This window comes from Anopheles coustani, chromosome 2 (genome assembly GCF_943734705.1).
Source record: "Anopheles coustani chromosome 2, idAnoCousDA_361_x.2, whole genome shotgun sequence".
Taxonomy (NCBI): Eukaryota; Metazoa; Arthropoda; class Insecta; order Diptera; family Culicidae; genus Anopheles; species Anopheles coustani.
This window is the reverse complement of record NC_071289.1, coordinates 71,065,771-71,081,717: the sequence shown is the minus strand read 5'-3', so window position 1 is coordinate 71,081,717 and position 15,947 is coordinate 71,065,771. Positions and strand designations below refer to the sequence as shown.

Sequence of the window (15,947 nt, the reverse complement as noted above, 5' to 3'; positions counted from 1 at the left end):
AGAAGAAACACGAACACATTCATCATGAGGTTTCGAGCGATTCGAAAACGTCTCAACCATTTAACCGCAGTTCAAACGGATCAAACTCAACAACAACAAAACAAAAGTATTAAACTCGAGACAAAACAAGTTAACCAAGTTTACTAAAACTTTAAACAGTGTGTTAAGCTAGCTACAAGCCTGACCGTTCTCGTGCAAAGTAGGTAGAAATGTAGCATCTCTGGAATGTTGAATGTTATGAAGAAATTTGTGCGGGAAAAGCGATACAATCGTACAGTTTGATAGCGTAATGGTGGTTGAAAAGAAAGGATATAATTTTATCGAAGGATTGTAGCTGTCTGCAACGGAGGGAAAGAATCCAAGCGAAGTATGGGAACGTGGTGAATACAGAAGTTGATTATTGTTCAAAGAATCTACAGTGATGGAAAGTTTTACCCTTCCAACGTTCAATGGAAAAGAACGGTATAGGAAATGCTAAACAATAGGACAAACTTACTGCAGAATGGTTGGATTTAATCGATAAAATATTGAATCGTAGACAAGATCAACAAGAAAAATAATTTATAGTATCTAAGTGAGAGCATATATACAAAATAGGAGGTACGATATATTTTTAGCAAATACAGATAGGGGAAACAAGCAGCCTGTACTAATCTAATGAAATGGCTGCCGCTTAATTTAACTCTACGGAAAACATGCACATCCAAAACGAACAACAAATAGAAAACTGTAACGCGAGAGTGGAGTGTTATGGCAAGGTGAATGGTGGAAAAATAAACATTAAAAAAAGGTAAGGAAGTGAACTCATTTAAGCAAAATACTAATCAGAGAAACGACACGCAGAACAGAACAAAGATTCCAGAATAATTAAAAATTAGTGCGCAACAAAATGCATGAAAAACAAAACATTAAAAGACTTACTACTTATTAGTATAGTGTTGCAATATTATAATTATAAAAACCAAACGATTATTGAATCTTTCAAAAAGAAATATGAACGCTAGCACTAGCAGGAGCAAAGAATTATGTACCTATCCGTGCGTAGAGCACGGAACCAAAACGTAATAAAAGGTGCGCGAACAGAAAATATAAGGAAAGTATAACCTACGGCCACTGGTATCAGGACCAGCCGAAAGTAAACTATTGCTGAACGAAGAGGACAATGTGGTGTCGTCATTTTGTTTCAAGATCATCCGAAAGCGACATATTTTCCTATAGCTAGCGGGTTGTCATCATGCTCATTCTAACTTTCTCTTCCGACTTGTGGTGAATACGGAAAATTCGCCCATTTTTATTGGAGCGATTTGAGTGTATGTGTAAAAAAATCTTATCAAAAAGTAATTCGTGTACGCGTTGAAACCGTTATTCAAGGCTCGTCGCCTTCCTTAGTACGAGATTAATGTCCATGAGAGGAAAGTTCTGGAGCAGCTTGACGTTGTTCGCGAAGTCGTTTTCGAGAATCTGATCTCGAAGTAGGCTGTTAAAGAAGAAACATCGAATCGTTGAGATAGAACGAAACACAAGGTGGATGGAAAAGACTCGTCGCCTACTTACAGTATCATCGCGCAGCAAATTTTGATCAGAAAATTGTACCGCTTGTCATCAGCAAACACCGAGTCCCAGATGCGCAGCACGTCCGGTAGTGGAAATTCTTGCGATAGCAGCAACGTCAGCCAGCGGAAGCTGTAGTACTGTGGGTAGAGTTCCTGATCCCGCAGTTTCTCCCACACCTCCACGTCCTGCTCGTGCAGCAGATTCGACAGTTTCGCCATCATCCCTTTGATGCCGCCCTCGGACTCGTCGAGCGTTTTGATGAAAAAATCCCTGATTTCGCCCATCAGCGCCGTGAAGCAGAAGAAGCAGTCCGCCTCGGCGTACCGGCGATACTCGAGGTGCGGATCGGAAGCGAACACGTAATATATGGGACCGATGATTTCGTTCATGCCCTGCACATAGCCTTGGCCTGGATTAAGCTTGGCGTACAGGAACAGTACCCGTTCTACCACCTCCCAGTGTGCCTCCTGTCCGGCGTCCATTGCTTCATAGTTTTCTGTGGCGCGTTTTGTGATGAGATTTATCTAAAAGAGAAATGTCAGGCGTTAGGTAGTCGGCTTTCAAGCGTCCTGCAAACCACACCACAATCTGACCTACTTGCTTTTTGCACGATGGGATAAGGTAAGTAAGAATGCTCGGTTATGTTAGTGTTATTGCTTGCGGGAAGTATTAATTGTATTAATTTTTCGGGAGTCAAGAAATGCATCCACCATTCGCTCATCCTACCTTCGTCATACCGATGCCTTTTCTTTCGACATTTGCCGAGCTGAGTGTCGTCGGTGCGACCCGTACATGCAGCTTGCGCTCTCGTTCGTTAACGAACTCGCACGGAAATTCGGTTGCCTGCTGGAAGAAGGAAATATCCGGACACAAACGACGCACGTCCTTATCGATCTGCAGTAGCACTTCGTTGTCTTTGAAAAAGGTACTCCAGTTGCTTTCCGGTCCGTCACTCAGCGGATGATCGATACACTCGGGACCGTCCTGCTCTCCAGGGGAAATAACCATTTCCTCTGAAGTCGAAAATAGCACCGATTATGCTTCTTAAAGTAACGTGAGCCGCACGGACGACGATACTCACTAACAAACTGTTTGTACAATTCTCGCTGTTTCGCTAACTTTGTAGGCCAGCTCCCTTTCCGTGGTCCGAGATAACCCAAAAGTAGTTTCCAGGCAAGGGCACGGAATCCATTACAGTCCGGAACGCCTACGAATTAGAAGGACAGTGTTATCACATATCATACCTTCGATGGGCGTCGTTTTCTGACCATTGAAACAAAAGCTCCTAAGCGCCTTAAGGTCGATTTCTTCCTGCTCCAAGATGCTCTCTAGATCGGCCACACTGCAAAGATGCACCACGGATCAATTAGATCTAATTGATCGCACCCCCTCCAATTGAAGCCGGCAGCAGAATTCTTACCGAATTTTGTACAGAGACATTTTATCACACACCGACACTCACCGCGCACTGAGTGTGTTCTGCTTCGATGATTCAGATTGTGCCTTACGCAGTTCAAATCAACGAAGTATAAATGCACGACTGATAGTCACGGATGCGTTATCACACAAGAATGCATCGTGTAAATCATAAAAGCCACGGATGTCTATGCGCGTCGATTTGTTTACAATCTATGCAAAGCATAGATGTTCCGTTTCAACTTTGTTTTCATTTGCTTTTGACAGCTACTGTCAGCTGAGCAGTGAGATTGCTGTCAGATGAGAAGTGAGATTGCTGTCAGATGGCAAGTGAGAAAATAGTGAGGAAAACTTTCTTCTTTATCATTCAAATCGATTTATGAAAATAGTTAACATAAACATGTTTCATTGGTGAAAAAATTAGTTCCAATTTAATGTGGAGAAATTAGATCAGTTCTTCTTATAGACTTTTGTTAAATCGGCCGAGTGATTTTTTGTATTCCTGCAGACACAATTCGTAAGATTAAAGGGACACCCATAGCAATTTTGTTGATTCTTGCACTCGGATCATATTATGCCCTCATAACTTAAAACTACTCAATTTAACATGATCTCCCCGGCAAGAATCTAAAGTTCTCTATTTCCCGAACACGGATGCTGTATTGCTTTCTTATCTTTCTCTTCTGTTCTCTCCTTCTCTTGAAAATCCTCTTCCAACTTATCCACAGTACAAAAAAGTCGGATGTGAGCATACGATTTTCCTACTCGTGCAAGGAAGAAAAAATCCCTTCTACCGAAGCGGCCAGCCAAGATCGCGTCGGTGGATCGTACGGTCGTCCGATTCGGCTCACTCCGTTTCTTCAGGCGTAAAGATTTACACCTATTTCGAACGCGGTGTTCGACGGGCGGTGCGCGATCGGGATTAGTTTTCTATTCGTTTGCCTCACTCCGGCGGTTACTGTTTTGTAAACCGTTTTTTCGTACCTTTGCGTATATTTTGGTCCTCTTTAATTCGCTACTATTTTTCCTGTTTGCTTCGTCGCATCCATTCTACAGCTACCAGCAAGAACACTGCGATCGCGCGTCTATAGCGAGCGAGAGTCTCCATCGGAACGGCACAAACAACCGACAATTCGTGTATCCGTTTGGATCCCGCTCACGCATGGCACGCGCACGCACGGTCGTGAAAGCCGCAAGCGCATATCAAACCCCTCAGTTGCGATTGCGATGCCCGGCCGATCGCGTAAACGCTGGGAACTAGTTGTGTTCGGTGGAAATCGGAAAACCCGCGCTCCGGTTTGGTAAAGGAAAACTCCAAACCGCGTTATCCCCGCTGGCTTGGGGCAGTCAACGACGTTAAGTGTCCACGGCCGAATTCTTCGCCGATAAGAATTTCCTCGCGTCTGTGTGACATTGGAAAAGTGGATAACGAAAGCGATCGACCGAAAAATCCACAATCGGTGACTGTGACCAGTGATTGATCTTCCCAGCGGTGTGTCCGAACACCAGTAGCCGGAACGCAGAAGGGAAAGAAAAGCCGTGATTTTAAAAGTCGGAAAAAATGTTGAGCCGATGCGTCAGCGTGTGAGTTTCCGCTATAAATAAGTACATGATACTACGAGTGGTGCAAAAAGTGGGCAGCGTAAAGTCAAGAAGGAAAAATATATAAGTATTAAATAGAGCAAGAAAGTTCGGAAGTTGAGCGAAGGAGGAACGCGCGACACGCAGCCAACCTTCTGGCCGGTGTGCGGTGTGTCGGTGTGGCGTCGACTCCACATTGACAAAACGGTCGCCAAATATTGGCCGTATGCTGCGCAAACGTGTAAAAAGGTCAGTGTGAGAACAAGTAGAAGTGAGGTTAATTTGGGAAACCCAGATCGTGCACTGCGTCCGATGGGACACTGGCCCGAGGAGGCGTAGAAGTGTGTGTAGCTTGTAATTGTTGAAAACAAAATAAACATGGAGACCAGCAAACCTACGGACTCGAAAGGAGGTAAGTGTACAGCGATGTAAAAGACACGATCCTTGCATTGTTTGGCGATCCCCTGAGAAACAATCCTGATTATTTTCGCACGAACTCCTCAATGTCTTATGAATAAGCGAGAATCCTAGTCAAACTATTTTGGAACAACGTGCCTGTTATGGTACTTCCGCTCGATGACCTTAATCCTTTTTACCTTCTCCAACAATCCTCTACCAACATAACCAAGATTTCATCAAGCTGTGGTCTCTTCAACAACCAAGTCCCTGGCCCAATTTTTGCTAGAAGTGGCACCTGTTGTTGCTGGTAAATATGATTCTGGCCGGTGTGTTTTGGTCGCTACCTTAGTGAAATCTCTGCTCGATCGCTCCATGCCGTTGGCGATCGTATCGTGTCACATTATTAATAAGTTTGACCGGCTGCACCTCGCACCAACGACGGTTTGACATGCATACCTTACCGTTGGACCACACCGACGCGAGGTGTTCTTGCGCACATACTCGACTCCCCCCGTGCGAGCACACACACAGAATCGGAGTCGCAGTCTACAGCCAGCCTCTCAGCTGTGTGTCTTCGGCCACCACTCAAGAAGATCGTCTCAGGAGCCGGTGTCATCTCAACCGTGCACGTTACACAATTTTTCGAAGGCTATATTTATCCGGTCCAACCTGAGCCCGCTCACGGGAAAGTGAGGTTAAATCGAGCAACCAGTTTGGCCGATGAAAGGGGTCGGTTGAAGGAGGGAGCAGTTAATAGAGCAGCAACATTGCTGAACTGGTACCGAGCGATCGATTCGAAAATGTGAAATATATTCTACCAGGTGTAGGTGGACCGAAGAACTAAGGCGCAGTTGCATACGCCACTTATGCTCGCTGGTGTCTTTCTTTCCACTCCAGTGTTTCTTCTGTCGAAGAAAAACCCAGCAGCTCGAAGAATCAGCATCGAGATGGTGATTTACAATCGCTGCCTCTTGTGTTCTACACACAAATCACTGCATCCGAGCTGCGACGGGATGGGAAAAAGTAAAATAAAACGACCTAATGGCCTCGGTTCCACCATTGCGGCACATTCTGATCAGGGACATTCCTTCTAAATATAGCCCCCGTACTGATGGGAATTCGAAATAGCGGCTACAATGAGAAATTTGGAGACTTTACGATAGAATTTACGAACTACGTGGTTTCCGTTGCAGTGAAGTAACATTTCTTTCCCAACGGATTTCAAGCCTCAAGTCCGGTTTAGGTAGTTAGTAACTTGTGACAGCAGAAGGGTACGTCTGTTTCGATGCTTTCGATAGCCTTACAACTGTTTAACTCCGTTCCACTGACCGTCCGATTCCCATCACACCACCGAAAACCCTCTGAGCGTCTTTCAAAACATCATCCACCCCATGACGGGGGCAATAGAAGGTTTTTGTTTCTCCCTGTCAATAAATAATGGCTGCATCAACATATGGACCCCCAGAAACCAGAACGATCGTGTCGACGGGACATTCATTTTTCGTACTCATGAAAATAAACCAAACCCGACACATCTGGCCGAATCGATCCCGATCTCGGTCGACTGAAGACCGTGAAAAACGTGAAGCGACTCAGGCCAAAAATTTATCAACATCTCGCGCTCCCGTTGGTCGCTCCCCAAGGCTTACCCCAAATGATTGGGGCCTGGGTCTCCGACGCCGCGATGTCACGACATGTCGGAGTGATTTATGCGGAGTTCTTGGGGCGGATACCGGCGAGAATCGAGCAGCTAAACGATTCGTCCCCCGATGGTTCTGAAGGGAATATGGGACACAGTCACACCAAGATCACTTTCGAAAGACTTGCAATGACCTTGACCTTAAGGACGATTTCTTTGTTGGGTGGATGCATTCATCGTTTGGAAATAATTCGATAAGTATTCAAAGATCCGGCAGATTAATAGAGTTATTTTTGGAATATGCTCCAACTGAACAGTTTGTTTTAAGCTTTACATCTATCGATGATAGATTAAGCCAAATGTCGGAACGAAAGGGCGAATTAACATAAATTTTAAATATTTAAAGTAGTAAATAAAGAAGTGATATGCACAATAACAAAACACACTTATAGAGTAAAAAATCAATATACTAGGGGAGAAAGAAGCATTTTCAGAACAATTATTTTAGATTTTTATTATTGCTCGGGTATTTTAATATGTTACCCTTTCCAACATTCCAACAGTTACAATCGAAGATGCGCATAGCATCTGTCTTCCGTTGGGAAGACTTTTTATGGATGGGTGACGACAGGGAAGATCATTCAAACGAAGCATCGGATAAACATCGTTCCATTGTGCGCTGCCAAACAAATGGTGTACTTATGGAAATTATTGGACACAAATCTGTCGATAACTCATTGGCCAAGCCTCTTCCCCGGGGTCCCGGGAGTTGTGTCTGATGTTTATGGTTCCAGTTGGCCGATTCCAGCCCATGCTGGGTTAGCGTTGCGCTTGAACGCACGCCCCGTTTCCAAATGGAGACGCCATCATCCAATGTCAGCTGAAGGAGGATCGACTGTTCTCGCCGGAAAAACACTTTTCAGTCTCCTTGAAAACTTTCGCCGGTAAAAGTGCGTTTTCGGTGCGTGGAGTTTGATATAGATTCTAGCGGGCGAAAATCTTAACATGCGTAACGTGCTAATAACGATAGTGACGATTCGTTACCGGCCTAAAACAACGACAACGTTGTAAGGGAAGATTTTCGGATAGCATCAGTACGTTGCGAATCTGTTAAAAATAATCGAAAGCCTTCCGTAAGGGGCTCGATGTCAAAAACGCACTGTGTGCCTAAAGATACTAGTGTGCGCACAACCCACCCCGCCGGATGATGCAAATGGTGCGTTCAAGGACAGTAAGTAAACGACTGCCGATCTGTGGTTTGCGGAATCACGGAAGTCGGGACAGCGCTTTTAACGGCTACGGAAAGGAATGGCTGGTGGGAAAGGGAAGCACCACGGGAACATAAAATGGGAACCATTCTAAGAATAAAATATATACAACCGATTTGGCAACCGACCTTACTACTCTCCATCGGTTCACCGTGGAGCGGGAGGAGCATCGCGATGACGCTTGCCACTAACGGATGTAACGGGCGTTACGTAAGGCGCCACGTCATACGAACCGTTCGCTCGATCACTGTTCGGTTTCCGGAAGGGCTTAGTATATTTTGTTTCGTTCTGTTTGTGGCCCGAAGTCCCTTCCTTTTGACTCCTGCCGAAATATCGGCAATGGAAACCGATCGTCAGTCGATCGACGAGTGCCGTTCCGGTAACGTTACGTGCGGGCGCCTGATCATTTTACGACAACGATTATCGAACATTTTTTTCGAAAACAATTGCAAACAAAATTTACCACTAGGCAACACTTTTCGATTGTGCGTCACATCGATCGGACAATGTAATTAGCGCGTGTGTTCGTCAGTGGATGGATTTTTGCCGCTTCTCGCACACCGATTCACCAACCGCTACTACAACGTATCGTTTCAAGGCGTTACCTGTCCAAAAATATCAACGACACGACACGGCCGTCCGCCATGTCGTAGTGTACTACTCTGTCTGTTCCGAGTTGGTCTTTTTTTTCTCCCCGCTCGACAATATCCGTTCAAACACTGACACCCACGAACCACCACCCATTCACGCATACCGGCGAAGGTTTATCATTATGTAAATATTTAGCGCCGCAGTCGGAAAGCTGCAGCGACCGGCACCACTCAGCAGTGTTAAGAAATTGCTGATCAAAAACTCACACACGACCTCGAAATCTAAACGCCCGGTGCCACAAGGGACAGATCGTGTGTGTTATTTACTGTACGGGCAAAAAAACAGAGGTTGATTGGGTGGTGCATTTTTAGTGGAAAAGTTTTCAAGTGATTGCATCAATTGAGAACCAATTAGGAAAAACCACCGGTGGGAAATCAAACACAATTTCAACAGAAAAACCACGTGGCGCTAACGGTGGAAAGGGGAAAACCGACAGTTCGAAAGTGTCACCCGGCGAGACGCGAGAAGTGGAGATGAAATGATCGTTCTGTTCTTCGCCGTGATGGCAAAATATGGTAAAGTTTTCCGAAGTGCATGCGCATGAGCTCAGGTGTAGTGTAGTTTCCCTCCAGAGTTCGCACGGTCCAGCGCTTTCCAGCGCCCTTTTGGCTCCGGAGCGGGCACGAACTATCATCTCTCCACCGGTCATCGTAGGCGAATGCAATTTGGGAGAGTTGGTACGATTGCGTTTCTCTGTTTATATCAGAGCACCGGCGAGATGCGTACCGGATCCGGTTATTCTTTTCCATCCCAGAATGCAAGAGATTTCTGCGACTCCCAGTTTTCCCAGCCAGCTTCGCAAAGTGCATCGAGCCGCCGTCTCGCGTGGACGGAAGGCGGACGGAGTGTTTATTCCGCACCGAAATGAGCCCAAACGCCATCAAGCAGCGGATTGTACATGCATTTCGCAAATGTAAAAGCATCTCAATGTCTCGTAGTAGTTCGGTAGTGTTGTAAACAATGATGATTTCCCCGTGTGCGGCGAGTGTTATGTTTTGCTAGCTATCAATCATCGGCCTCGGGTAGTGGTTATTGGTGGGGTGTGAGGAAAACATGTTTCCCTGTCGTAGTATAGTGGCCAAACCTGCATTGCCATACATTTCCATCAGCACGACGGCCATAATGTTTTAATTTTTTTTTGTGTTTTCAACCATTTGCTGGAAATGTTTAAATCATCCCCCGACGTTCGTACGGGCTCGTTGTAAAGCGTGCGGTGTTAATTTGATTATCACTTGAATGTGCGGCTACAGGCAATAGTTTACTGGTGTTGAGTGAAATATAGGGCAAATGTAGTGCGCGGTAAAAATTTATGAGCGCGAAAAAACATACCCACGAATAATTTACCTATTCCAGGGGTCGGCAGGCACTGGCTCTCCGTGGGAGAAAATCATGCCAGCGGAGATATTTTTCTCACAAGGAGCGGAAGTTCTTTAGAATGTCGAAGAACATTAGCATGGATTTACATATTTTTTTGTGTTAAAAAAATTTATAAAAAAAAATCCTTTACATAGGCTCGGTTTGAAAGCCCATTGTTGATCAAAATTCATCCAATTATTTATTGATGAAAATAATTGAAATTAATATCAACTAAATTTTTAAAACGGGTTTGAAATTTTTAGATCAAAGATGCGCTTAGTAGAGACTACTTTTGTGTAATTTTGGTATTTTCAGTCAGAGTTTGGCTACTCCTGACCTACACCAATTTCATTCCTAATCATTCAGTTCCCCGCCTCGACGCATTTTGTAGGGCAGAATCATTATTATCGATATTTTACAACTGCCCGTTACAAAACCAAATATATGGCTCATTTCTCAGTATTTTCACTTTCATAAAACCGTAGTTATCGTGCCGCGTAGTTGTAGCGAATTGCAATTTTCTCGCCCATTCTCACCAATTCTCGCGCCCATCGTAAACGTGTTAAGCACGTTTTCAACACCTTCCCATCTGCAATGCCAATTAGCATTCATTATTCTCCATCGGTAGCCGATACACTAATGATGTGTGCTTGTTTAATTTTCTTTTCTCTTGGCCGTTTAGTGTCCCTGCGAAGCCCCGGAGAGCCGGAACAGACCGCCCTCGAGGAGCAGCGGGCGGGGATCGTGAGCGAGCTGACGGCCGTTTCGGTGGCCGTCGCCGCGGCCGCCTCCACCAAGTCGACCAGCGACCGGAACTCGTTCGCGGGCAACTTGGAGAGTACGGTCAAGGAGAAGAACATCCCCGTACAGAAGAAGCTTTCCGAGGAGGAGGCGGAGGAGGAAGAGGAGGAAGTCGACGAAGAGGAAGAGGTAGAGGAGGAGGTAGAGGAGGAGGAAGAGGTGGAGGAAGAGCAAGAGGTGGAGGAGGAATCTGTGGAAGAGAAGGGAAAAGTGGCCGACGCGCAGAAACCAAGCAAGCCGCACGAAACGTCAAAACCGCTGACAGTTGAAGCGGCTACGCTGGAGGTGGAAAAAGAATCTCCAAAATCATCCGAAGACGTCGAACAGGAGGTGCAACAGGACAGCGAAGCCGTCCCTAGCCAAACCACCGAGACAGAAGTGATCAAAGAAGAGGTAAAGGAAAATCTCGCCGCAGAAGAAACAGAGTCACCGAAGGAGTCGAAGGGGACGAACGACAGATCGGAGGACGACCGACCGAACTCGCCCAGCAACGCCAGCGAGTTCACGGTCGATTCGAAGGATCATGGCGATAAGCCTTTGGTGCCCCCGCAGACGTACCTCTGGGAGGAGGTTAAGAAGTCCAAGGAACAGGTAAGTCAAGATGTAAGGTATCGGCCAATTTGTGGGGTGTTACTTTTGCTCGAGCTGATCATCGAAATTGTTGCGCCATGCTGTTTACTGTGCCATTTCGCCTCAATGCCAAACTTAACCGCTACTCACTCGCCGATAACTCCGAACTTTTGAAAAACTTTAGACCGCAATGCTTTAGGTATCTTTGGGTATAATGGAATCATATTATCGACGGCACTAATTCTCTTCTCCCTTTCTTTGGTTGTGTTGTTCGAATCCGTTTCTATTATCTCAATATGCAGGGCGGTTATCCGTGGACTCACCTGTACAAAGGAGATCCGGAGGAAGAAACTACCGGAGGACAGGCCGAGCGTACCGACTCTCCTGCGTCGAGCCGTCGACGTAAGGTTGAAGAGCAGACCGTAGAAGACGAATCTCAGGAGACGAAGAAGGCCAAGGTTCAGAATGGCGAACAGCAGTCGGCAGCGACGGCTACCAATGGACACTGTGTCGAACCGGAGCCGGCGGCATCACCATCGGAAGCAGCCGGGACAAGCGAACCGAAGGTGGAATCACCCCGTCGAAGCAGGAAGCGTGCGGCATCGCACGAACCGGAAACTAGCGGACGGCACTCCATGAAGGACGAGATCAAGCACTTCCTCGACGAGCATCCGAAGATTCGCAGCTTTAGCAACAGTCTCACGCGCCAGGGCAAGAAGACGCGCACGTTTGTCAGTAGGTCGCTGGAGCGGGCCAAATCGATGGCGGACCGACAGTTGGATAAGGCGCGCGTGCAGATGAACACCTTGCGGCGCAAGAAGGCGGCATCGGAACCGCGTGGCCTTCCGGACCAAAAAATCCTGAACCTTAGGGAGTCGCCCCGGTTTAACAACCGAGAGATTCCGGCCTACGTCGTCCGACAGCCGAGCGATGAGGTGATTGACGCGGTCGGTGAGGAGCCGATAGCGAAGGTTACCGTGGAAACGGAAGTGGCCAAGAGTACCGTCGTTGTGCCGGATGAAATTATTGAGCTGCCGAAGGTGGTTGACGAACAAGAACAGCAACAAAAGCAACCGGCTCCGGAGGAGGTTGAAGAGCCTATGATGGTGGTGGAAGTGGTGGCACCAACGAAAGCTACCCCTCCTGAGGAGCAGGACGATCGGTATGAGGTCATTGAGCCACCGAAGGAGGAAAAGCCCGTCCCCGTCGAGGAACCTCCGATAAAGCCTGTCAAGGCCAAGCCACCTCAGAAAGCCCCGCGGAAGAAAAAGGAACACCACTACGAGGACATTGAGGATTACCTGCCGCAGGAAGCTGCCAGCCCGGAGTCCGCTTCCAACGCAGCGGATCAAGCTGCGGACACGAAACTCAAGCGCCAGGATCATATCCGCGAGGGTATCGATCCGATCCTGGGGGAAATGTTGGGTAACGAGAAGATCAAGATCTCGCTGCAGCTACAGGACGAGAACTTTGTCGACGACATGTTCGGCCGACGACGCAAGCACCTCGACGAGATCCTCCAGCAGTCGTCCGAAGATGAGCGGGATAGGGAGGTCATTCAACCTGCGATAGCCAGCAAAGGCCTGCTGGCTCCACTCTCATCCATCGACTCGACCTCGTCGGATGAGGAAGCACGCCGGACGCATCTGTCGCCGCTCGCCGAGGAGAGCGACACCGGTAGCATGGATGGCAGTGTGGCATCGCCTACACGGAAGCAGGACTCGCTGAAGGAAACGCCCGAGTTGCCGCCGGTCGCGGAGTGTAGCAAGGAGCTCGAGCTGACTCCCGCCGAGGAACATCTGCGCATGGAGCAGGGAACTTCCCAGGTGGTCGCAACCGGAGATCTGGAGAAACCGAAGGTGGAGGGCACTGAAGCTGGTGCAACGCTGCAGGAGGCAGTCCCGGTGGTCACAACAACGGAGCAACCCAAGGTTGACACTCGCTGGTCAAAAATGAGGTACGTAAAGAGTTGCTTCCGCTTGCGCCATCCTAGCCTAAAACCTAGCGTGTGCTGCTGTAGACCGCCCGAACATCCTTAATGTTTGCCTTTTCCAACTAATGTATATCGTCAGATATCCTACCCAAGCCAGTGTCCAGGGTAGTGTCTTTTTGAGAAATGTACGTCATAGTCGTAAGATGTCTCCCAGGAAGCATAGATTTCGCCTCCTCAGCGATGTCGTGCAAGCTCCTGAGCAATTAGGCGGTTTACGTCAGCGCCCATTTTCGCACCGTCTTGTTAACCATCCACCGGGACCGAGGAGCTTAGGTGCGCGTCCTATTCTCTTCCACCGTTCGGCAACAAGTTCGCTAATAATAGGTGTGCCAAAGTATCCCCAAACAGTAGACCAGAGCGGCGATGATCTATTTTCGTGGTTGAGCGAAAAACAAACACACACACACACACACGTCGCGACTCGACGATCGTCGGGGAGGGCAACGGGGTTTTCGCAAACCCCGAGGAAATCCACTTAATGGACTCGAGAGTGAGAGGACGTCGGGTACGTCGATGAAAGTTTGCCAAATACCTATGCCCCGAATTGCGGTGTTGCGCGTCCCGCTTTGGAAGCCATCCGTGCTACCATGAGCATGAATGGGAACCGGCGCATTAGAATGCAGTAGTGGGAAATTTGAGAATCATTTTGACGAACCGTTGACACTTGCCAGAGTGGGTTTTGTTTCCCTCGCTGCTGCCTTGTTCCCTTTGCCTTCTTTATCCCGGGAACGGGCCTGCCCGTCAGGCATAGTCTTTGACTGACTTTGGGCATGAGTCATTCCGGTGCAGCCGGGCATCGTTGCCAACTAACACATTTGCTCGGTTTGGCACAAAAATGAATTTGGGTGCAGTTCTCCTTCTCTTACCGAAGTTTGCGACACAACGATGGCAAACGGATGTTTGCCTGGCATTGAAGGATTAATGGTTGTCAAACGGAAGTAACGAACGGACGAGTAAGCACGCCCTCGTTTTACATGTTACAACCTCAAAGAGACGAGGCAATTTTTCTATGTGTGGTGATGATGGATCAGCACTACAGATCATTTGTTGCAGTCACTTTTTGCTTTGGTGTTTATCAGTCATTTTTTTATATTGACACGGAACAGGGATGCTCGGATTGTGCAGGGGATCTAGAGTTCATTGTTTTTGAACTCTTTGATAAGAAAATGGTAAAAGGAAATTTTCTTCCGTCAACACATTTTTATTTTTACTATTCTTGTTTGTCAACCAAAGTCTTGATTAGAAGTTAAACTATCTCTACTAATTAATTCGTCTCGACTTTGTCACGATGTATCATCTTTTTTCTGCAATAGTGTACCTGTGCGTATTTTACCTGTATTATCTGTGCCTCTTTTTACGATTAGTAAATTAGTTTGTTAAGTCACGCTAAGTCGCGCCTAGTTATACATAAAAATTAAGTTCAGGATAATGATTCCATTTATTTGCATTAGTTAGAAGCTGTTGTACAAGAAGTTTTATGTTTTTCTCAATCCCTTTGATTTCTTGCCTATTTTATTGAAAACTTCTGATAACTTATAATTTAAATGAGAGCCACAACTTCCATATCTGGTATTACGAGATTCTTACAATTTGATCTATCGTAGAACCAATAGTATATAGCTGCTTGATGTAAACATATTAATTACAACAAAAAAAAAAATTTACTATTAGTTGAATTGTTGCACAAATTTCAGAATATGTTTGTAAATTATAATTGAAACTCTTAATCTCTTATCCTTTTTTAAGATCAAACTGGCTAATCTAGTGAATTAAATCAAGGTAGTTAAATGTACTAATGAAATGGATATTACTATGAATTGTTAGTGTAAAAAAAATGTTGAAGCTATTTTTTATAAAGAAACATGAAGTCAACCTTCACCTTGCTTTTTAGCGTTCGTTCATCTTACCAACTCTTACAAGTACCAAACATTCCGAAACACTACGTCCGGTCGACGTTACTTTTCCCTTCAAGAAATTAGTGTTATTTACTACTCGACACCTGTTTTTTTTATTATTCACTGTGGTATGGATTTAAAAAATTAACAAATCATCCCCCAAAGGAGAACACAACCGTTATTCTCTGCATTTCATTGAGATATTATTTGGTTGTGGTCGTGGCCAATTTCTCACTGTCCTTTCGAGAGCTCGTTGTGAGATCGTGCAATTGTTTGCTCGTTGTTTTGCAGAACACCAGAGTTTTGGTTTTACCTTCACTATTCTCGTTCGAACACTCTCCGCACCGTGCTTTACGTAGGGGAACTCTCACTTGTTATATATTCTCATCTTGAAAACCACATCTACCGTGACCACCCGTGGTGTTGTTGTTGCCCACTGGTCCCCTCTGGTGGCCACTCGGCGCTCGATGGACAACGCCACACATCTTAAATTTAGCTGCACGTTCGCCAAACACGACGGGGGAGGGGCAGTGGGAAAAGCTAAATGGGAAAACCAACACGAACCAGCGCATGAAAGGGAAGCCGCCAAACCGACGACGACGACGACGATCGCCGTTCGGTGAGCGGGAGTTTTCTCATTCGGAATGTGCGATGGGGGTTAAAATTTGTGCCGCCTGCCAAGGCGCAAGACCCGGCCCCAGAACGGCCAGTGTCGAACGGAAAATGTTGGCGTTCACAACAACGACGGGGCCGCTGCTACGCTGCTACTGAACCCATCAACACAGCATCCGAGCACCGAATTCGAACGATCTTTTTTTGATTTC

The 15,947-nt window shown here is 46.5% G+C and overlaps 2 protein-coding genes across 2 annotated transcripts; one reads left to right on the top strand and one right to left on the bottom strand.

The window, feature by feature from the left end:
* Positions 1-1,261: 1,261 nt before the first annotated feature.
* On the bottom strand, positions 1,262-3,174 carry LOC131263593 (TBC1 domain family member 13). The gene is made up of 6 exons (XM_058265821.1): positions 2,975-3,174; positions 2,823-2,896; positions 2,636-2,761; positions 2,281-2,567; positions 1,555-2,078; positions 1,262-1,477 (listed from the first exon to the last, which is right to left on the bottom strand). Exons 1-6 carry the CDS (start codon positions 2,992-2,994, stop codon positions 1,363-1,365), a joined length of 1,146 nt encoding a protein of 381 aa, XP_058121804.1. The 5' UTR covers positions 2,995-3,174; the 3' UTR covers positions 1,262-1,362.
* Positions 3,175-4,929: 1,755 nt separating this feature from the next.
* Positions 4,930-14,993, top strand: LOC131264936 (neurofilament heavy polypeptide-like). The gene is made up of 4 exons (XM_058267199.1): positions 4,930-4,963; positions 10,547-11,256; positions 11,538-13,192; positions 14,975-14,993. The coding sequence occupies exons 1-4, from the start codon at positions 4,930-4,932 to the stop codon at positions 14,991-14,993; spliced, it is 2,418 nt and encodes an 805-aa protein (XP_058123182.1).
* The last annotated feature ends 954 nt before the right edge of the window (positions 14,994-15,947 follow it).

Bases quoted from the DNA above. Each gene is read 5' to 3' on its own strand.
- LOC131263593 (XM_058265821.1), bottom strand. From the start codon at position 2,994: ATGTCTCTGTACAAAATTCG. The intron at 2,897-2,974 runs GTAAGAATTCTG...GCATCTTTGCAG, and splicing joins ATGTCTCTGTACAAAATTCG to TGTGGCCGATCTAGAGAGCA. The intron at 2,079-2,280 runs GTAGGATGAGCG...TTTCTCTTTTAG, and splicing joins AAGGCATCGGTATGACGAAG to ATAAATCTCATCACAAAACG.
- LOC131264936 (XM_058267199.1), top strand. From the start codon at position 4,930: ATGGAGACCAGCAAACCTACGGACTCGAAAGGAG. The intron at 4,964-10,546 runs GTAAGTGTACAG...TTGGCCGTTTAG, and splicing joins ACCTACGGACTCGAAAGGAG to TGTCCCTGCGAAGCCCCGGA. The intron at 11,257-11,537 runs GTAAGTCAAGAT...CTCAATATGCAG, and splicing joins TTAAGAAGTCCAAGGAACAG to GGCGGTTATCCGTGGACTCA.